This window comes from Telmatherina bonti (assembly GCF_933228915.1).
Source record: "Telmatherina bonti genome assembly, chromosome: 19".
Classification (NCBI taxonomy): domain Eukaryota; kingdom Metazoa; phylum Chordata; class Actinopteri; order Atheriniformes; family Telmatherinidae; genus Telmatherina; species Telmatherina bonti.
The window spans coordinates 16725995-16748803 of NC_136617.1; the positions used below are offsets into that span (position 1 = coordinate 16725995).

Genomic DNA, 22809 nt, shown 5'->3' on the forward strand with positions numbered 1-22809 from the left:
GTGTATTGGGGATTCCCACAGAGTAAACTGCTCCAGCTCACACATCCTGCCAACAATATCCTGCAAGTCCTGTTCCACTGGATTTAAGCTGACCCAGATGTTTGACTTGGTTCTGCATAGGAAACTTCTTCAAAAGAGGAGGGCAGATGGAGGAGAAAAAAACAGCCAGAAAGAATGAAAGAGGGTGTGAGGGGAAGATAGTGACTGTTTGTGTACATAACTGTGTATGTTTTGAATAAAGGACAGCAAAGGCAGGGAACTGGATCCAATTTATGAAGTACATTAGTCAAGTATGTAACTTGGAAAGCAGTGGTATAATCAAAGAGGAATGCTCAAGTTGCTGTGACTGTGCGAACCCTTTCTGTCCCTCACACACAAACACATCAGTAAATCAACACATTCTCTTCCACCTCATTGGCTTTTATAGCTGCTCGTCTGTCTTAAAACATGATAGGAGACCAAATGTGAAGCAGCTGAATCACAGATCTAAACAAACGGACAGATTTTTTTCCTTCTATATGTGCATTGATGAGCTTAACCACCTCCTCGACTTACCTTTGGCAATATTAAGAGTCTGAATCCGGGCCAACCACTCGCTGAGGGTGTGGCCTATCTGCTCTAATTCCTCTGCCCTCCGTGTTCCCTAAAGGTGTCTTCTGGTTGGTTAGTTTGAATATTTGAGCTTTTACTGTCTGCTGACAGGATTCAAATCCAAAGGTTAACCTTAATGGGAAACAAAGAACCTGTTACAACCGTTAACAGCCTTGGCAAGCTGTTAACGTTACGCTGTTTGTAGTTGAAGAAGCATAGTCAATCAACTGTGTCCACACAGGATTGAAGCGTTATTGTTCAGATGACATACTGTAAAGAGCTAATAGAAAAAGATACTGAGTTGCAGCATTTTTAATCTAAAAAAAATGTTGGTTTTCATGCAAGGTGAACACCTTCTTTTTAAAATACAGGCATATTCTAAAACCTCATGTGTTTTACATTCAAAAGTCATGACACCATTTGTCCAATATGTCAAGTATGATCAATCTGCACAGCATCTGCACCACATATGACCAACATACCATGTAGCAGATGAAAACATAGCCAGATCTTTTACTTAAAGTGAGAATATGGTCCAGTCCAGGCAGAATACTCAGCATTCCTGAGTTGTGTGTTCAGAATTTTGAATCAAAGTATAATTAAGTGAAGTCGCTGTTCAACAAGCACTTTGCAGCCTTTACAGATGCCATACAGATACTCCAGGATGTCATTACAAAGAAACTCAACAAGTGAACTGTGGAGAGGTTTGTACTCATGATGAAAAACACACACACTAAGACACACACATATCTCAAACCATCAGACTGGAGCAAACTGGTGGTTTTGGCCTGAATCATATAAGTCTATATTAAAAGAGTTAAAAATATGTAAGAAGTATGCTTGCCTTCAAAGTTCTTTGGACAGATAAAACCAAGGTGGAACATTTTGAGTTGTCATACATGGTGAGTTTAATGTGTTGAAATTAGGCCAGTGTGGAAAAGCAAAACATGGCAGAGACTTTAAAATACTGTGGAAATGTGTTTCCGCGTGGGTGAGCTCTTGAGTTCAGAAATGTAACAGCGCAAAAAGAATAGGAAAAAATCTTAGGAAAAGATGGGATGTTTGGACCCCTCCCTGGCACCTGGTGTCCTGGTGGACCCTGTTTCCCCTCACCACCCGATTGTATTCTTTATGTTGTGACTGTCTAGCTAAGTGTTTATTTGTATGGCGGTGTTTTCTGTCAGATCATCAGACTGCCTTTGGTGGGGCAGGGCAGAGACTCTTCTGTTTTTTCCCCTCAACCCCGTGTTTACCTCATGTTTTCTTTCCAATCTGCAGAAACGGCGTGCTGTGTCTAGCTGCTCTGCAGTTTGCCTGGTCTTGTATTTATGTTTGTTCACTTGTGTCTGACCAATCTGGTCAGGTTGGGCTGCAAGTCAAAATTTCTTTGTACTGGGATGCCACTTCATTGACGATAAATAAACTTCTAACTCTGATTCTGATTCTTTTATGCTGGGAATCATTTAGTCCTAACCTGTAACTCTCTATTACTGGGCTGTCCTAAATATGCCCTGAAAACCCTTCAGCTGATCCAGAATTCTGCAGCCAGAGTCCTGACCAGAGTCAGCAGGAGAGATCATACTTCTCCAGTTTTAGCCTCTCTTCATTGGCTGCCTGTTGAATCTAGAAAAGAATTTAAAATCCTTCTCCTTACATATAAAGCCCTCATAGTTCCTTCTATACCAAGCAGAGTACTTTGTTCGCAGACTGCAGGCTTACTTGTGGTTCCTAGAGTCTCAAAGAGCCGAGCAGGAGGCAGAGCCTTTGGTTATCAGGCCCCTCTCTTATGGAATAAGCTCCCAGTTAGTGTTAGGGAAGCAGACACCCTCCCCACCTTTAAGACTAGGCTGAAGACTTATCTTTTTGATAAGTCCTATAGCTAGGGATGGTTAGCATCCCTTAGTTATGCTGCCATAGGTTTAGACTGCTGAAGGACATTTCCTGATACACTGAGCTTCTTTCTTTTTCTCTTTATCCCCCCCCCCCCCCCCCCCACCCCCTTTACCAGTGTTGCATCATTAACATGTATGTCTCCTGTCTCAGCAGGTCTCCCTGGCCGGGAGTAGCAGTTCCTGTTGTCTGTTGTCTTTCTGTCCTCTTCCTTCCACACAGCAGATGCAGATGGCTGCCTGTCCTGAGCCGGGTTCTGCCGGAGGTTTCCTTCCTGTTAAAAGGGAGTTTTTTCCTTCCCACTGTTGCCAGTGTGCTTGCTCAGGATGGGAGATTGAGTTGGACTCAACTCAATCTGTTGGTTTCCTTATATAGGCTATTATGAATTGGCTTTCATTATGTTTTGCTCTCTGTCTGTAAAACGTCTTGAGATGGTATTGCCATGATATGACGCTATATAAATAAAGTTGAATTGAATTGAATTGAATTGAATTGAATTGAATTAACCCGAATCCCATTCAAATATAGGGAAATCTACCGTTGCTGTCAGAGTCTCTAACTGCTTCTAGTGTTACTTTGTGTTTGGCCAGGAATGTGAACTTTATTACATATAAATATATTTAATCAAATTTACTACAGAAAGCCCAGATCAGGTCTTATAAGAGATGTAGAGTACAAACATCAGTGATATCTATTGGGATTCTGTGGAGCTTGATGTCTCTCCAGTGTAATACTGGCTTGCTGCTGAGGTGCATCAGTTGTGAAACAGAAATCCCTCAGTCGCATTGCCTTTTTAACCACACATGCACAAAGGCTCCAGAACACCATGCAAACAGTATCTAAAAACACGCCTAACTTCACCAGTTAAGGTCAAACTTATTGGCATGTGTCTCTGTGGATGGATCACACTTGGCAGGTGCAACCTGCGTGAGGAAAGGAGATGAGCAACACAAAGCCAGCCAATGTCATTGGCACTGAGCCCAAAGCATCTGATAAGAACGGCAGGAACACTTCGGTTACCAACAGAGCAGGTCAAGCGACACCCAGATGTCAAGCCACCATGTCCATCAGAGTGAATCAGGCTGGCTCATGTCAAGCTGTCATGCAAGCCAAAGGGGGAGGGGGGGAGGGGGAGGGGGCAACATTAGCATGCAAGTAGGAAGAGAATACACATTAGAACAAAGTGAAATTATTCATTCAAGTATACAGTAGCATAGGCTCTGTGTGTATATCGTTTGATGATTCCTTTCCAAGTATAGCTCACTATCTCTTGCACAGAATTTGAGACGGCTAGCTTTCCTCATATTCATGAACTCCATCTTGACAGAACACTTTAAAGAGATCTCATGGCTGCAGCAGACAGCATGATGAGTCAGCAGACATAAGACTCACAATTATGACTGGTAAATGGTCCATTTTCATATAGATTTTATTCATTTTTATCAAGGTTCTACAAAGCTTTTTACAATGTGTATTTCATTGTATCACATCAACATATGTGCTACTATGTAATCAATATTCAATACATTTTAAGACACTCATCAAGCTTTTTTATTTTATCCACATTGTGCAAGCTACAAGTTTCACTCACAGCTAATTTGTTCCAAAGTATGAAGCCACTATCATATGTTTAATACTTCACACAGTATTGTTGATGTTGAATTCTGGACCTTTTTATTCATGCAAACATATCTCTGGTCACTGTGGCCAAACAAGTCCATTAATCTCTCTTCTGACCATAAAATCCATCTAGCATCTCTTCACTCTGTAAACATTAGAAGATCTCAAAGATGATGTTTTTGTATCATGCCGTTGGCAGGTGAATTGCACTCCTATGCAGGGGTTATCTCTGGCCTAGAGACCTAAAATATAGGTAAAAATATACTGTCGTGTAAAAAGGCTATATTTTACCAGACTTTTGAAATGTGGCATCACATCCTAATAATTTGCATTTGGACCTATGTTTGAAATGATGTCAACAGAACCTGCCATTGCCTAGAAATTAATCAAGAAGATACTGTTAACTCTTAATTATCTACAATCCACCTCCTCAGATGTTCTCTAAAGCTCTTGGGTTTGCAGACCGTCTGTTATGTAGAGAGCTAGTCTTGGTGTTGAAAGAGAGCAACCAGGTAAAGTCAATCATGATAATTAAGATTTATAGGCAACAGCATGAAGCTTGAAAACTTTCTACGCCCATTACTCATCAAGGATGGTATGAACAATTTTTACCCTTTTCCTTTATCAGTTATAAATGTTTCATATTTATTTTCTACCGGAAAGAGAACAGGTCATAGAAATTTACATCCAAGAAAGCTGAAATTGTCTCTGCAGATTGAAAACTTTTTTTGTTCTTTCAGCTCATCTGCTGATATTGTTGCTAAAAACCTCACTTCTGAACTGAAAAAATATTTGTATCCTGTCAAAATGAAATTTCATCCACCTCAAATGAGTTTAGGTTTTACAGCTAAGCAGGCAAAAGTGCCTCATAAGTCACCTGACACCGGACCAGTGCTTAGGAAGGTTGCCTCAAACCATGAGGTAACACAACATTCGTGAGAAGCCTGAAAGTTATCTGTGGTTTTAAAGTAATGAAGCCTAACCTGTGGGTCCCTTTCCTTCATGAATTAAAGCACAAACTCTTGGCATCAAATAGAAGCAAGCACGGATGGTGTCCTCGTCAAGAGTCAAGGAGAAACAGATGCCAGACGTTTATCAGCTTCGGATAACACCAAACAAGTGAGGGAGGTATAGGAGATACGTAAGAAAAGGAGGGAAGAAGAGAGGGATGGTGTCAAATGCTCTTTTTTTTTCTCCTCCCCTCACATTAAGTGTCCTTGACATGGGTGTAATGATACTACTCTTACTCTCTGTTTTTAGTGCAGCATTTACCTTCAATGTGCACCAGCTGGTGCACATTGCAAGTACGTAAGCTGCTTGTCCTCACCATGATCCGTGGATACAACCAAATTCCTCAAACAGACCTTTACCCTTTAACTTTCTCACTCCATCTTGAAAAAAATGTTCAACCCTGTTCTAGTAAATCCAGACAAATTAGGAAACAGTTCAAGCTACAACTAGCATGCAATTATTACAGATGCATTAAACTTAATCGTGTCCTAATTCAGTCTGTGGGAAGAGTCCTGAGGATGACAGACTTGGATGCTTTAACTACTCAACCACAGCTCACAAATCACTGACAAAAAAAAAAAAAATACACCCTCACATTTGGCGGTTTACAGTCTTGATTTATTGGGATCAGAGAAAATCTCACAGGGGGATCTCCAGCACTGACGTTTGGGGGCTTTTATTAAAATGTGTTTCACAACATTTTATAAGTCCACAAAGAACATCTATTAAAAAATAGAAAAATCCTGGCAGGATGTCTGTAAAGCAAGAGTGCCTAAGTCCAGTCCTCAAGAGCAACTATCCTGCAACTTTTAGACGTATTTTTCCAAACACCTTCATCAAATGAGTGTATTCCTTTATGTGCATGTCATCTCACTCTCGGTACAAACGATTCATATAATTCGGGTGTGTTGGAGAACGAGTTCTGAACTTAGGAACTCTGGCTTTCTTTATCATCTTTATAGAGAAGTGTGATTGGTAGATATTCAAAGATATCAGAAATTTGCAAGATAAAATCTAATCTTTGGAATGCTTCACTCTGCATTAAGTCTCAAAGTCAGAATCTTGTTGTGTTACAGATGAAAGCTGTCAATAATTCTTATTCCAGCATACCAATAAACGTAAGTAAAGACACCATGCCTACTTTTTGCTTGATTAAATTCAGAATACATGGCATGACAAAAAAGACTTAACTGTAAATAAACAGCACAAAAAAGAATGTGTGTATGGTTGATTATGTCTGCCCTTTAATAAAAACCAAATGGTGTTGTATTGTACATCACTGGAAAGTCTGACAGATCACCTGCACAAAGAAGTATAACTTGCAAGGACTGTGCTTCTTTAGAATGAGCAACACAGCTAAACATGTACGCCGTAGATGAATGACTGACACCTGATTGGCACATTATTGATCATCAGACTATCAGAATGTGGTTCTGGAGCAAGCGGTGGACCCATATCTCCAGAATGTGGGATTTACCTCCCACTTGTGGGATCAGGTTAGATGTGTTTTAATTGCCAAAGTGACTAACATGATGATGCTGGTTGACCTTCAGCAACTCCAGATTAAGATATGTGGTGGAACCAGCATAAAGAGGATCTTCTACACACTACTGAGTCCTGACAGCATAAAATAAATTAAATGTAAAACCAGTTACACGTTTAGCTGCTGCTTATGCCACAGATGCACGCTCCTTACAAGTTATACGTTGATGTAAAGGTGACAACATGTATAATACAATGTATAGTACAGCACTAACCGACATTATTAAAGGAGAGAAATATTTATCCAAATATCATATATAAACTTAAAAGGCATCTTCGTCAATTTAGTTTTTCACTTGTCAGCACCAAGGGGTGTTTTATCAACAGAGGTCAGAAGAAAAAATACCTTTCAAAAATCGAAAAACAAGGAAAACACACTTGTTTTGTTGGTATCAACTCTATTTTTTTTAACAGCTTTAATTTTGTTGCCTCTTAATTCCATTTGATCCTCATAAAAAAAAAAAATGATAAAAGACATTAATCTATTGATAATTTCTTCATATAAATCACAGTGATCTGCAGTAATATTTTACAGTCTTACACCAAAATAAACAGTCTTGTTTAAGCATTAAACTAGTAGCCTCACTCCTTGCCATTTAAAACTCAAACCGCTGAAGAACGATTTTTTCCATCAAACACATTGCATGGTGGTGAATCACTCAGTCTTCACAGTGCAGATAATACAGCAGAAACAACTCCCCCATTCACAGTGAAACAGAGGAAGTCCTCAAGGGACATTGGATGCAGAAAACTAACAAGTATACGCATGTTAGTTACAATTTTCTGCAAGGATACACATGAAAGAACTGCAGTTTGTATCTCTATAAATGGATTGATATAATTATGTGCATGAGATTTATTGGTTATAAACCACAGTAAAAGCAGCCATTGTGTTGTTGGTGCAGTGTACCAGCATGTCCACCAGAGGGTAATAGAGAGCCGTAGACATAAATGTGTTTTGTTTTTGTTTTTGTTTTGTTTTTTATAGAAAATCGCACTTGGTAACAGGAAAAATATCAGCAGCATTCAGTACAGACATCATAGATGACTGAAACAATACATCTGATAGTTATATCCTCCTCTAGGTCACATTTAAATCAGTAAAAGTGCCTCATCATATCTGCTGAATGTGTTCACATGCAAAACAGCAGCCTGGATGTTTTGCATCAGCTGCACGTCAAAAGAAAACAAATCAAAAAGAAGCCAGCTAGTGGCTCCGTGCACATGTAAAGATTAAATTATTTCAAATAAGACTTAAAATATCATCATATAGAATAACATAAGGCCTGACGAAAAGAGGAGGAAAGTATAAGTACGCTCATCAGTAGGAACGCTGTGACTGATTTTCTGAAGGTTTTTTTTTTTTTTTTTTTCTGACAGAGGTCCAGAGGTGTATATGCTACATATACCTAAATAAAGGCAGGGTCAGTAGATACGAGGCACTGGATGCAGCAGGCTCATGTGCTCTGCACCGTTAAAAGGCAGACGCTGAGTGGAATAGTAGTGTACCACCTCTGGGATGCTGGGGAAAACACAGCTACTCTGGTCCAGGGTGTAGGCATTACCTTTTGTCTGTGCGACAATGATGTGCACACATCCTTGGCTTGTCCTGAAACACACAAGGTTGAAGAGGAGAGACAATAATTAAAACACACAGGGGAAAGTGGTAACACTTCAAAAAGTAAAAAATATGAAGAAGGCAAAACAAAAGTTGAAGATTTAAGGGGAAAAAAACCAGAAATAGAAATTAAAAGATATTTATGTACTGATCAGCTACAACATTTCAAACCCTGACAAGTTTGGTTGTCAATAAAACACACGAGGGCATATAGCTCATTTATAGCTTATTCATGATGACAAATTTGTTTTTGTTTTTTTTTTATTTGTACATTTCAAAAATACAAATCTATATAAGCAATACCAAGTGTGACAGTATATGTTTAAAAGTTTATCTTTTTATATTTGCTTACAGATTTCTTTTTATTTAATTATTCATTATTTCTTTCAGATCTTACATATCTTTGAACAAGAACATGCAGACTCCACACAAAAAGCCTCATCTGAGATTTAACCTCCCTGGCTAGAGATCACACAGAGCGGAAAACACGGCTTCTCCCAGCACGCATTTCTATTTATTCTGCTGCATTCTTACAAACAGAATCACTCTTTTTAAAGAGAATTTGTTGAATTTATTGTAGAATTTTCTGTTCATTTTATTGAAATTTTGGGTGTGTTGTATATTGCAAATTTGCACTTTGGAGTCACTTTCCAACATGTTTATTATAATAATAAAAAAAAGATTTAAAAAATTCCGAAAAGCATTTCCCACTGGTGTATTTTTACGTATGTTGAACTGTGGAGCTCTACACTATGAAGAATTCAGTTTTATACACCAGAGTCATTCTTGTTAGAAGCATAATTTCACTGTTGGTTTTAAGATTTCAGATTTTCTGATGATGGGAACTGATAAAACTGATACACACAGCCTTATTTTTAAAAGAGTAAAATAACTCTGGAAAAATATTGATGTGAAACAGCAGTTGTTGACCTGCAAATTTTATACTTTAAGTCTTTAATACACTACAACACACATCAAATAAAAAATGTGAATGCAATTATCTACAGATACGACCTATGTACTTTCAGATTACACTCACTTGAGGGCGATGGAGTACTTGCTGTTGTCTGACTCGCTGTTCCGGACCAGGAAGCTGGCCTCTCTGCAGGACTGCAGCTGAAACTCCGCCTCTTGCCGAGTCACACAGCCATGGTACCAGCTGAGACAGACAGTGGGGAGAGAAAAAAAAAAAGGGGGGGGGGGGGGCATTTAACTGGGACTAATCAAATAAGAGTAGATTCTTCATTTGTGCAAATCCCCTTAGACATAAGCATTTCTCTTGTATAATAGCTGTCATGAGAGACAGATGTGAATCCAGGAAGATCCCCATGTGGAGGTTGTGCAACTTTTGTCAGATATTTAGTCCAGAGCTTGAATTATCAAAAATCTATACTTGTATTCAAGTCGCCCAAAGCCAGCTGGGATAGGCTCCAGCTTCCCAGCGACCCTGAACTGGATTAAGCGGTTCAGAAAATGAATGAATGTATTCAAGTATTTAAAAGACCCACCTTTGTTTTTCAAGAGGCAGGGAAAGGTCCACACAGCAGGCTTCGCTCTCAGGGCTGCTGTTAGGTGGAGAGGACAGGAGTGAGGTCGGAGGCGAGGACCTCAGGATTTTTTGGGTCCAGCTTTTCTGCCTCAGATGCTGATGCTGCTGTGATTGGGCAGCCGGATGCTGGGCCTGTCTTGTGAGGGTTGAGTAAGACATGTCATCTTTCGTTGGGCTGTCAAATTGTGCTGCAGGGAAGATGAGCAGCGGTGAGAAAAGAAAAGGAATTACTGACTTTCTGTCTATGTTTGAACTGGATGTTGAAGCCTCCAGTAAATATAAACTAGGAACAGAGAGCTTTGATGTTGTGAGCAAGATGCTATTCAGAATTTTGTTGGTGGGTGCAGTTTCTAAAATATACATGTGAGAGTAGGCATGGCTGCTTTAGTTGAGGCAGGATAACTAATGCACCGAACTTCTGAAACAACCAAAATCCTTAAGATGGCTATGTTGTTGAGGCGTTTGTGCTATAATGGTGTGATGAAAGACATTCTGCTATACCTGACAGAGTTCTGACAATGTGCTCCTTCCTCCACTCCCAGGGCAGCTCGTACTCAGTGGCAGGACGAGGATCCAGCTCCAGCCTTGTGACTGTCATCTTCTCACCGTCACCGCTTCCATCATATGGGACGTCATAGAGCTGTAAAGGAGTAGGCTGAACTTCCTCAGCCGTTCCCTCACTCCCTTCCTTCAGGACATTCACCTTCAGAAGGTCCTTAGATCCCCGACGTCTGATCTCTGGCAGTCAAAAATCCGAAGTTAAAGATTAAAATCTCTGCTCAGATCAGAGTGATGCATCACATGCAGCAGCTGTAGGAAACACCACGGGGGTCTACAGCAAGACATGGTCTTTGCTACTATAAATGTTGATTAATCTATAATCTGAAGAATTTCTGAATAAAACTGGCAAAAACTTTACATTACTTCCATGTGTAATGGATATTTGTATTATCTAACACAAGCAACTTTAGTATTTGGTTTTGTTTCCCAAATATTTCATTTGATTTACTTTGATAGTTTATTAATACCCTGTTTTGTTTTGTTTTTATCATACAAGTACACCTCACATGAGACAAAAAAATTCATTATTTATGACGTACGCCTACATTAGTGACACATTAGGCTGCATTCATCCTGATAACAAATGATGGCTGTAGGGCTGATCATTTTTTAATGTTTTATTAGGAATAAATGTGCCAAAAAGTAAATCACACAAATTTTAGTTCATAACTGAATATTAAGCCTTAAATGTAATCAAATTTAAATAATGTTGAAGGTTTCTTCTGTATGCTTTTTTTTTTTTTTTTTTTTTTAATCGTTCTAAGATATACGTTTTAAGATTACGGTGTATTTAATTTCATTTTCTACCAAAGCACATCAGAAGAGTTGTTGCACTTTTCTCTGCACTTTTCTCTGCTTTTGTCTCTGTTTTGTCTCTGTAAAACAAGCTGCAGTGTATTAAAGTTAAAGTAGAAAATTCTGCTGATTTTCAAAAAAATCTTCACGATGAAAAGAGATTTGCATGTTGTTTATATTATTTCTATTTTCTGTGCAGCTCCGCTCCCTGAGGAAATCATCCCAGTTATTTAGGACTAATTCATTTTAAATTATTTCTAATTAACTGATGTAATCTAAGCTATTGTAATAGATCTAATGAAACAATCCTGTATTTCCTTCATTTTCCATATAGAAGAATAAATATGTTGTAGAATAATACAGTAGCAGGAACTCTTATTTTATTCTTTTTCTAAACATTTATGGCCTCCTATGAAGATTGCAATTATACACCATGATACCAGGTGGACAAGTTAAATTTAGCTGTGCTTCTTGGAGCTGTAACAATGTACACGATCAAAAATAAGTTTTGCACGTGCATATTTCCTGATCACCGGACCTAAAATAAGGCAGAGCAATGTGGCCTCTGTTTAAACTCAGTCCTGATTTGTAGACCACACTCCTGTATTCCAGTCAAAACTAATATGGTTTTTCTCAAAAAATTGTATTAGAAATAGTGATTCAATAAATATCTTACTATACTTTACACCCATAGACTGTATATAGAGTATTTTTCATATAGGGTCTATGTTTACACCCCAGCTTGCTGTGTTGTAACAATCAGTCACACAGGTTAAATGGGGGCACCTGCATTACAAACCAAACTGTTTATCCACTAAATTCAATTTACAAAATTATAAAGGAAAGCTTAAACAAAAATTATTGATGGGAGGGATATATTAAAATAATATGGTTGGCTATTTTTTAGTTTGAATTACAATATATATTCAGTTATAAAACCATCACTTAAGGGTAATAACGTGTTCCGGCCACTTATACATACTTTGAAGTGAGCAAATGGAAAACCTGCTCTGATACAGCTGTCACGTTTGCTCATTTGTTAATGTTATTCATTCATGAATGTCTATGTTCACTCATTTGGTCTCTGTGAATGTGCACATGAGAGTTTGTGCAGTTATGTTTTATGTTGTTTATTTACTTATAAAGTTCCAGGTATGCTGAGCTGAGTTAAATATGATCTTTAAGCAGTAAAATGTTTTAGGGGAAAGCCTCGGTATCTGTCTTCACAGTCATTGCAAAATAATTTCACGTAACCTGCAAAGTGATGCATGAAAATTCAAAAGGTGTTCAACTTTACATGGCTGTTTTGATACATTATGGTCAAATTAAAGAACAGCAGTTTAACTAAAAACTCAGAATTAGACACTGAAATCACCACAAAAGAAGATGTATTAATAGTCTATTAACTGCTGTCAGCTGCTAAATGAAGACTTGTAATGATGCTGGCTTCCTCTCAGGCCCCCGGCTGCTGACACACAGTGACATCAGACCCTTTCTTACTTCCTCAGTATGTTTTAAGGCTCTTAAACTGATTCAATCACATCATCGCATCCTCTGCCCACTTCTTAGCATTGCCTCTCACTGAAGCACAACTAGACAGCACAGCAATAAAGCATTTTCACAATCACAGCAGGCTATTGTGTGACCCTTTTAGTTAAAACAATACACAGACAGAATGAAAGGTTAGGACAGCATGCGAATGGTTAACTGGCCACGTTTCCTTGACGCGGGGAAGTTTTGATTAATGGTCAGACAGGTCCATATAGGGGGTTTGCACAGATCTGCGTCCGAGATGCTGGGAGGCACTGAGCAAACTTCCTTTTTAGAGAATAGCACCAGGAAACAGAGACAGGAAAGAGGAAGCATGGTCAGGAAGCTGCACCCATTGTCTAAATGCAACACAGTTGCCGTAGCAACCCCATGGGGTACAGAGAGCACATCGGGATTGAGTTTACATTCTCACTGGGATGAATGCAGGGAACGAAAATGGGAATCCCATCACTCACATGAGAACTGTCTGTCATAGGTGTGGCAGGACATACCGGTTATCATCTGCTGTGCGTCGTAAGGCTCCATGTAACCATCGTTCTCCCCGACCCTCTCGGCATCCCTTTGTTCTCTTGTCTTCTGAGCATCAAAGGGATCGGCATAATCCTCAAGAATGATCAGCTGGATTTAAACAAATAAATAAATAAAAGGGAAATCAATCATTTTTTGATTAATTAGATACTTGAAGCTCTGATAGGACGCGAGTACTGAGAATAAGTAATAATTACTAAATAGTTTGTAAAAAAGCAACAATGTACGTACATGTGTTATTAACAAATCAGCAACAGATATTTTTCTTTGTTATTTTGAGTGCAAAGTAATGAAAAGAAATTGCTGCATGCAATAGTATTCAGGTTAAATTATTATTATAAAATAGAAAAGCAGCACGTTCTTCTGTTTAAAAAGCAGCAAACAGATCAATTTGTACCATTGTATAAAACTCAAAGAAATGTGGCATTTATTGGTGCTCTGCCAATCACAGTGGCAACATGGTGTTGTTAGTTGTTTAGTTCTACAAAGTGTGTTGTAATCAATTTTGCAAACAATAACACAAGTCGTGTTTATCTTGGAGAAACTCCATACTCTCCTTTAACTGGGACACAAAAGTTTTAGATATATAACACTAGAACTACGAACATGCTGGCTGTTTCTGAGATTGTATTGGACATTAACTAATATAACACTTCAATTTGTTCATTCTCTCTTTAATCCATCTTTTTCTCACCATCACTGTGATATTAACTCCCTTTCTTCACTAAAGCCTCTACCTTAAAAACAAGAATTTAAGATTAGCTAGAGGACTTGGGTTAGTGCCTGAGTGTCAGATAACACAGTGCTTTGTATAACATGATAGTAATCACCAGGGGGACTGAATATTGTAAAAGGGAGGGGCAGAGAGGAGGAGAATGCAGATTATATATGCAGGAGATGAATGTGAAGGGCTTGCGTCTGACCACAGGTTTGCATTCAAAGCAGGGAAGATGGGTGTGAGGGAGATGAGTCGAGAGGGACAGAAACGCAGACTGGGAGGTGTGGACACAATGGGAAGTGGAGACAAAAGGGGAGGGAAGAAATGAAACAATAATATCACTTTTCAGAGCTTGGACTGAATCCTAGATTCTTTGCAGTGAACAGATTTGATTACTCATCTTAACTTTTGTTATTGTTGTAGTGTTCGCTGTACTGTGCCTACAAAGAAAAGTAGCATTCGGTTTGTCTAAGTTCATTTTCTCGTAAACATCATAAGTCCAAAATTCACTCAGTTGTTCATAGTTGAAGAATAAATTGCTTTAAAACAGATGTAAAATAGCAAAATACAATGGTGTAGTTATTGGCAATGCTGAGAATGGCACCAGACTTTAAATATAAACTCAATATAAATAATTTATAACTGAAAATGTATCTACAAAATTTACTGCCAATAATGTCTCCGTGTTAATGAATGAATAAATCGCTACAATGGTCACTAAATCAGGAAATTCAATGTCTATTCTTAAAAAAACAGAATATAAAAAGCAGAACATGCAGAAACATTTAGGCCATTACTCACTGTTTCTGTCTTGCACTGGACGGATTTTTCAGCTTCAGCCACCACTGCACAAGTGATGGTCCCGCTGTTGAAGTTTGGGCTTTTGTCCTGTTTGTCCACTCTTATCAGCCGGCTGATGTAGGCATTGGCAGACAGAGAGCTCTTCTGAGATCTATGCTCCTCGAATGCAGGCTCTGCTTTAGAGTTTTTGCGACTTTTCCCAGACAGGAGGCTGTCCCAAACTTTTCCATCTTTCTGAGAGTTCACCCCGTTTTTATTCAGCTCTATGGCTGAGTTTTTTCTGTTTCTTCCCGACAGAAGGGACCCAACACCTCCACCTCCACCTCCTCCACCGCCTGTGCAGTCTACAGAGGAGTTTTTACGATGGCCCGTCTTGGAGCCCGTCGTTTTGGTACCAATACTGGCCACCAAACCAGCTTTATTGGCTCTTGGTTGTGAGCCTGATTCGGAGGCTAAGCGGATTCTGTCGGTACCATTCTTCAGAGTTATGGGAAGCTCCTTGAACCACTTTGCCATTTTAACTCAGATGGAGACCAATGACTCTCTCTGTACGCTCCCACACCTTTTTGCGCCATACACCAGGGCTCAAGAGACGCACTTTCAGAGCTTATTTTACAAAAAAAAAAAAAAAAAAAAAAAAACTTCCGCTGCTTTATTCGAAGACAGTGCCGGTGAAGTAATCATTCCCACACACCACTTTAAAGAAAATGTGCGCAATTTTTTTTTTTCATTTAACAAGAAAATAAAGAAAAAGAAGGGGAAAAAACAGATTAAATAAAAGCAAACAAAAATACCAGCTTTATCCCATTTGTGATTCACTTACACTTGCAGCTAATCATGTGAGCTTAAAATTTATTCCTTTTGTATGAAGAGATGTTTTCTAAGAGGAATCATCCGAAAAATGCGGTTTTTCTTAGTGGTATTTTGCGGTCCCATTCCCAGAGTGGCTTATCAATATTTCACAAATATCCACTGTCGCAATGACACGCCGGACGATTGGAGTATAAATGTGAGGGGGGTAGCTATCTATAGTTAAAGGAGAGAAGGGGGCAGGACATGGTGGGCGGTGAAACGCCTATTAATTTGTAGACACTAGACACCATGGTAAAACAACCATTTATGGAATTTAGGATTGTTCTAAGTTATGAAGAAGTAACCCATGGAGTAGTGAAACCTTGTTATTCTATATGTATTTTGAATATTTCTTAATAAATTTGAATGTATCATATTGGCAAATAATCATATGAATTATTCTATATAAATTCTGGGGGGGACTACCATCGTTTAAACTCTACTTTGCCATTTGTATGAGTTACAAAGGCACTTTTAGTTAGAAATCACTTCCGTTCATTTAGGCATTATTCTCAAATAATTATTTAAACATGTGTTGATTGTTAATGTAAACGTTTTAATTTAGCACATTCATTAAATATTAATCTGAACATAACTCTATGTGCGCTTAATTGGATGACTTAATTGAAACTAGTTTTAATTGTATATGGGCATCGCAAGGAAATGGTCCGGCTGTTCCACATGTCCCAAGCCAGGGTGCGTTACTGATTCTAGAAACTTAAAGGAATTAGTTGAAAGATACTGACTCTGGTAAATTAAGACGTTTAATATTAAGACGTATAATATTGTACAATACAACAAATAATGTACGCAATATTTGCCTAAATCGGTTGTGAAGTTGTTAATGTCACCTAGAAACACCCCCATTTTAGGGATGAGATGTAACCTTCCTTGGTGCGCGTTGCTCCTGCTTATCCCTCTTTGTCCGGTAGCAACAGAAGGCCATGATAATTATGGCAAAATTTGCGTTTTTGAATGAATTATAGTTGAATGGTGGATCAACAAGCATACACCGTGTGAGGACTGTTTTGCTGGCAATGACTCTTCAGAAAGTTTCAATTTAAAGGACAGCAGAGCAAGCAACGGAGAAAGGGTACAGTTTGCTTCCACGACTGTCTGCAAGATGGCAAGCTATCTTTAGCTAACGTTAGCTATCGAGCTAATGTTAGCATAGTAAACAACAGGTCCTTAAAACGTAATCGATTGCTTTGTTTTATAAACGAGCTTATACGTTAAATTAAATGCATATACCCACCTATAAATGTAGAGATACATCTCAGACTTGGACCAAATACCCAGAGCTGCGACTGCAGAGAGAAAATTCAACGCTGCTGTCTAGCCACATTGAGTAACGTGGCTAGCTAGTTAGCAGATGTATTAACTAGCCTGCATTAGCTAGCGAATTCTTAGCCACACATCTGTAAGTGATTAGTTAAGGATGGGGTGCGCTCAACTTGCCTGTACTGATCATGACACTAAATAATAATCAACCAGCTCCGCTTAGTTACTAGAAACTGGTTTGCACCAAGACTAACTTGTGCTATATAACGTTAGCCTGCTCAGTTTTACCTGTCGTTTATTTGGTGACCAAATCCCGGCGTGACAGACACCGTGGCTGGATAAAATTTGCAGCTGGAAAGGAGTTTGCAGACCTGGGCCGGCGTTATTTCACCACTTAATGTAGTTAACAATGAAGTTTAACCAAATGTAGTAGTTACAGTTTTAGCCTTACTGACATTTATTGTGACCCTTAGATGTAAAACGCACAACACTGGACCAAAACTTAACAATTACCCAAAGCACACTCAGGTCAAAACACATAAGAAAAAAAAGGATATGAAGTGATAGGATTAAGCAAAATAGCAGTTTTATTAGACCTTTATGTTTTGTAAAGCACAGCTTATTAAAAAACTTATTGAAACAATTTTCTTTTAAATACTATTTCTGTTTTGCTGAGTTTTTACTTTTAATATTGTATTTTCAATTTCTTTCTGTTATTGTTTTATTTACATTTCCTTAAAATATTTCACTGTATTTTTTATTTTTGTTTGTTTGTTTTGTTGTTGTGTCCAGTGTTGTTGTGTGTTACACCTTAGGGCCACTGTAGAAATGACCTGAAGGCAGATTCCACCTAGGCGGCATATAGCCTTCAAGACGTCGTCATTTTTAACTTTTTTTTTTCTTGCATATGAACGGTGATATGCCACTTCACCGACAGTCATATTAGCTAATGGCTGCCGAATCGGGGAGACTACTGGCGGGACATGGAAAACGAAAAGGTAGGAATTAATTTCACCCATCTCCCAATCAGATCGGAATCATCCATTACTGCGCTGCAATGGGCTGCACTGGTGCTGTTAGCAAATCCCTTTTCGCCTATCCCATATGTAAACTTCACGACTGTCTCCGGTGGTGGCTGTTTCTCACAGAGTTGATCTCTGAACGGGATTCATGTCTATCTTGCTATCAATGTACCTTCAATTCCGTTTCCTCGTTTTCATGTCTTAGTCTTTTCCTGTCTCCCTCATTGACCTTACCTCTTTTACCTCTGTTTGCGGCCTCTCTCCCTCTTGCCTGGGTCATTTGGTCTGCCTGGGTCATTTGCAATTCAAGGCTTCATAACCTTGGTGATGATAACGCCTGGATGTTCAGCATTTTGTCCTCATGCCAGTCTATGTCCCATCATTGAATCCATCTCAACTGTTGGACTTGACAAAGAAGCCCTAGGTCTAAAGCTGCTACACTCTGTCACTAAGGGGTATTGGCCAATCCAAATGTGATGCTGCACCTTGCTGGTAGTGGACCAGTAGTTTAAGACAATCAGTATTTTCTGTCACTAATGGTTTCCCCTTCCCTTCATATTTTACTATTTCAGCTTCACAGATGAAGAGCCCGGAGAAAAAGAAGGCAAGGAAATCCACAACTCAGGTAGGAGTTTTTTGGTGTTAATTTAACGGGGAGGGGAGGAGGTTCTGAGGTGATAATGATGTGCATTTTCTTAGTAAACAAAATTGCTTCAATAAATATGAGAATATTCTATCATAGCAGGAAAAAGACAACATTCTGCAATTTTATCCTCTTCAGGCGACAGGGTTCTCCCACCTCACTGAGTTTGCACCTCCTCCTACTCCCATGGTGGATCATCTGGTTGCTTCTAACCCCTTTGATGATGACTTTGGGCCTCCATCCAGACCTAGTGGGGCAAGTGGACCAGGTGGTGCTCCATTTCTTCCCAGTCCAGGTGCTGGCGGAGGAGGTGGGTATGGAGGTGGAGGCAGAATGAGTGCAGGCATGAACTTCATGGGAGGCCCAGGAGGACCAGGAGGTGGTCAGCCTGGGCGTAGGCCACCATATGGCCCTCCATCTAATGCTGGCCCCCATCACCAGTTAGGCTTTGGAGGAATGCCGGGTTTTGGAGCTGGTAGTGGTGGTGGTGGTGGGGGAGGTGGAGGAAGTGGTGGATTTCCTCCTGGTGGCCCCTCTCAGTTTAATATGCCACCAAACTTCAGTCCCCCCATGCATCCTGGGCCAGGATTCAATCCCATGTTGTCTCCAGGGGGTATGGGAGGTCCTGGAGGAGGAGGTGGAGGGCCACCCCACCCTCGGTTTGGTATGCCTCCACAGCAGCAGCATGGACAGGGTGGGCATCCATTCAACAGCCCACCATTACCTGGTGGCGGAGGCCCACGAGGACCTTTACCTCCTATGGGAGGAGGCATGGGTCCTGGGATGAACATGATGGGTGGAATGGGTGGTGGCCCTGGTGGCAACATGGTGGGTGGAGGATTACCAGGCATGCCCCCTCAAGGACAGTTCCCTCCCTCACAGGATGGCCCTTATTCTGGCCCCAGTCCACCAGGGCCAGGCAACGACGATGGAAAGAACTTTGGAGGCGGAGGACCACCCGGGCCTCCACAGCAACAACAGCAGCAGCAACAACAACAGCAGCAGCAACAGCAGCTGAGCCTAAATCCTAATGGCCCCCCAACTAATAATAACACTCCTGGCCCTCCTCCTAACTCTGGCCAGTCACAGCCTGGTGGAGGCTTCCCTGGTCACCCTGATGTCCAGCAGCCCAGCGCCAACACACCCGGCCAGCCTCCATCAGCACCACCTCAGCCTAACCCCAACTCTTCTCCTGGTCCCCTGAATGGATCAGGCCAATCCCAGCATCAACAATCAAGTCAGCTACAGCCTCCCAGCAACACCCCCAACTCTAACAGCTCTAACCAGCAGCAGCAACAATCCACTCCACCAAACTCTGCTCCCGGCTCTGCCTCCTACAACCAACAAAACAACACTCCTGGTGCTGGTGGTCCCCTCTCAAATGCTGCTTCCAATTCAGGTCAGAACAGCATAACTAACAACAACGGGGGTAACACCCCCGGCAGCAACCCCAACCCCCCGTCCAATTCCACCTCGACTCCAAATACCCAATCTCCTCTGCCTCCTGGCCCCGCAGCCCCCTCAACTGGACCAGGGTCCGGGCCTGGGAAACTTGGTGGTCCTGGGATGGTATTTCCTTGTGGTTTCTGTATGGCTGAGGTACATGACGACCAGGATGCCATCCTTTGTGAAGCATCCTGCCAACGCTGGTTCCATCGAGATTGCACAGGTTTAACGGAACCAGCCTACGGGTTGCTGACTCGAGAGAGTGCTGCTGTTTGGGCTTGTGACTTCTGCATCAAGACCAAGGACATCCAGGCTGTTTTTGTACGCCAGGGATTAGGCCAGCTGGTGGCAGCTAATGAGAGTTGAGGAGTAGATGAGAAGGAGCAGGGTTGAGGTGTGGCATGAATGGACAAATAGAGACGGCTCTAACTGAATGACCTGTGTACCATGTCAGCTACTTGCCCAACTTTTTCTTGGCCAGCCCTTTACTTATTCACTACACAGAGCAACACACTCATGCTTTTATATAGCACTTTGAGTGATTCAAGCTAAGTACCCCTCCCCCCTCCTGCTAATAGGAGTCAAAACGTGATGAATGTTATCTACACAATTCTTCAGATATCCACCTGCCAACCAGCAAAGCACTGACACCAACACACTACCTCAAACAGTTTGTGACTGACTGGCACAGAAGCCCCCGCACTGACTGACTGTGATCGACTCGCCACATGCTTGCGTCACGTGCGTGATATTTCTAAAACACACAGACACACACACACACAAAAACGATTATATGAGGAACATAAGAATAAAATTCATTATTTATATTGACATGGTAATAATTGGTAAATGGTTTAATTGGGAAAAGCAGTACTAGAAGGTGTAATCTGGATTCACACAGTTTTTTGATTCACATCTTAATTTGCCACCAAAATGCTTCAGTCCAGCACTGCCCTATCACGTTGTTGGCCTTTTTACTGCAAGCAAGTGCAAAAGATGGAAATGTATATCAATGTATTGAAGTATGAAAATGTCGGTATCAGTTATATTGCAAGACATGAATTTGAACAATTCTTGCACCTCCATACATGCATTCTTTGACTGCTTATCGTCCCATTTTGTATCCTGAGCTGATTAATCCAAAGGAGAACCAGGCTGAGACTTAATCCACACCTCACAGAGACGAGCCCGTCTCTGAAAGTTGTAAATATTGGGACAAAATATTTGTCTAGAACTTCCATCAGTTGTGAACCAGCCGCAAATTTAACCAGTGATCAGAACAATGATTTGAACTTATGTGGTTTGGTTGTATACATGGTATCTTGGTTTTTATACAATATGTTTGAGTCCAGCATTTCTTTTTATTTCTGCAGTACTCATGAATTGTGAAATCAGTGCTTTTGGATGGTGTTGGCATAGCAAGTTAGTGACATCATGTCATATCAGATGTGCATATTGCTTTTATAAAACAAAAAGAAGAAAAAAAATGGGGGAGGGGGATGCATGTGAACCAATGCAGTAAATGATCTGTTTATTTTCTGGTTTCTACACTGCAGGAGAACTTGAAGTAGACCAAATAATTAAAAGAGTTAAAATAGAAAAAAAAGATAAAGTACCCATTTTCACATTTTTCTTGCAATATAAAGTGTTTATAGGTATTCTTCCTCTGTTCTTAATTACTTTATTCAATGTCCAAGTTGCCTTTCTTTTCTTGCGCTCAGCTGTTCCTTTTTGTTTTGTATTGGTATTTTGTGCTGTGCTCTTGTTCTGCTCTGGTGCCTCCTGGTGGAACCAGTAAACCCCACACCAGGTGGGGAAGCGAGAGGTACTGAACTGTCAAGTAAAGACTGATTTCCTTTTTTGCCCTCTTGTCCGAATGTGTCGTTATTACCAGCTTCTTTTTTTTTTTTGTTGTTTTTGTTTTGTTTTTTTTTTGTTTGCTGATCACATAAAAAAATAGGGTTGGAAACCTGTTACATCTTCACATTTCTTTGTCATGATGCAAAGGATTCAGCTTAGTGTTTTCATCCACTTCATACCTTTGCTTATTTTGGATAGGGAAGTTGAATATCTTTCAGACAAAGTGAAGGTTTGAGTGGAGAATAACTCATTTATTTAAATATTACATGTTTTTATATATAAATATATATATATATATATATATATATATATATATATATATATATATATATATATATAATGATGCAGTCGTTATAGGAGCTTTTCAATTAAGTCAATTAAATTTACAGCAGAAGTCTTGGTATATTTTAAGTTTTACATCATTAAATCTTTGGTTTTAAGCTTTGTGCAGTAACCTTTACTAGAGAATTGAAAGTTATCTTGTTCGATTGTCACCAATTTTGGCCCCTTGAGATGTAGCATCCTGCAACTTTTAGGTTTACTCTCATACATTACGCCTGATTCAAAACGAAATGATTCTCCCACTGCTTGTCCTCTTGGCTTGTTACTGATCCATTGATTTGAATTAAGTGTAAACCTGCTGTATGGAGGAGCTCAAGGAGTGGAATTGTTAACCATTTCCATTTTCAAACTTGAATAATCTGATATTTTAAGGCTTTAAATGAGTTTGCTTTAAACAAATTTTAGAAATCCATTAAAATCTTCAGGATGTTTTATACACACTTGAATGGGTTTATTGCTCTTGAGGAGAGGAATATATTTGAATTATTTTTCTTGTTACAAAAGCTAAATAACCAAAACTGAGCAATGCAAGCTGGATGAAATTGACCTTGCAGGTCAAACATTAAAGCTAAGAATTTGAACCCAGTT

At 39.9% G+C, this 22809-nt stretch overlaps 2 protein-coding genes across 3 annotated transcripts; one reads left to right on the forward strand and one right to left on the reverse strand.

Moving 5' to 3' along the window:
• Positions 1 to 6552: 6552 nt before the first annotated feature.
• LOC306769627 (SH2 domain-containing adapter protein E-like) lies at positions 6553 to 15350 on the reverse strand (the record flags this gene model as incomplete). The annotated part of the gene is given in 7 exon segments (XM_079258307.1): positions 6553 to 8263; positions 9312 to 9431; positions 9781 to 10009; positions 10323 to 10559; positions 13220 to 13346; positions 14776 to 15291; positions 15297 to 15350. Coding segments are annotated over 7 exon segments (1467 nt in total). The 3' UTR covers positions 6553 to 8079.
• A 1208-nt stretch (positions 15351 to 16558) lies between these two features.
• On the forward strand, positions 16559 to 21808 carry pygo2 (pygopus homolog 2). 2 transcript variants are annotated; one of them, XM_079258304.1, is made up of 4 exons: positions 16559 to 16720; positions 17701 to 17906; positions 18503 to 18555; positions 18712 to 21808. In XM_079258304.1, exons 2-4 carry the CDS (start codon positions 17858 to 17860, stop codon positions 20383 to 20385), a joined length of 1776 nt encoding a protein of 591 aa, XP_079114430.1. In that variant the 5' UTR covers positions 16559 to 16720; positions 17701 to 17857; the 3' UTR covers positions 20386 to 21808. The 2 variants fall into 2 exon arrangements, with proteins under 2 accessions (XP_079114430.1, XP_079114431.1); XM_079258305.1 differs by lacking the exon at positions 17701 to 17906.
• The last annotated feature ends 1001 nt before the right edge of the window (positions 21809 to 22809 follow it).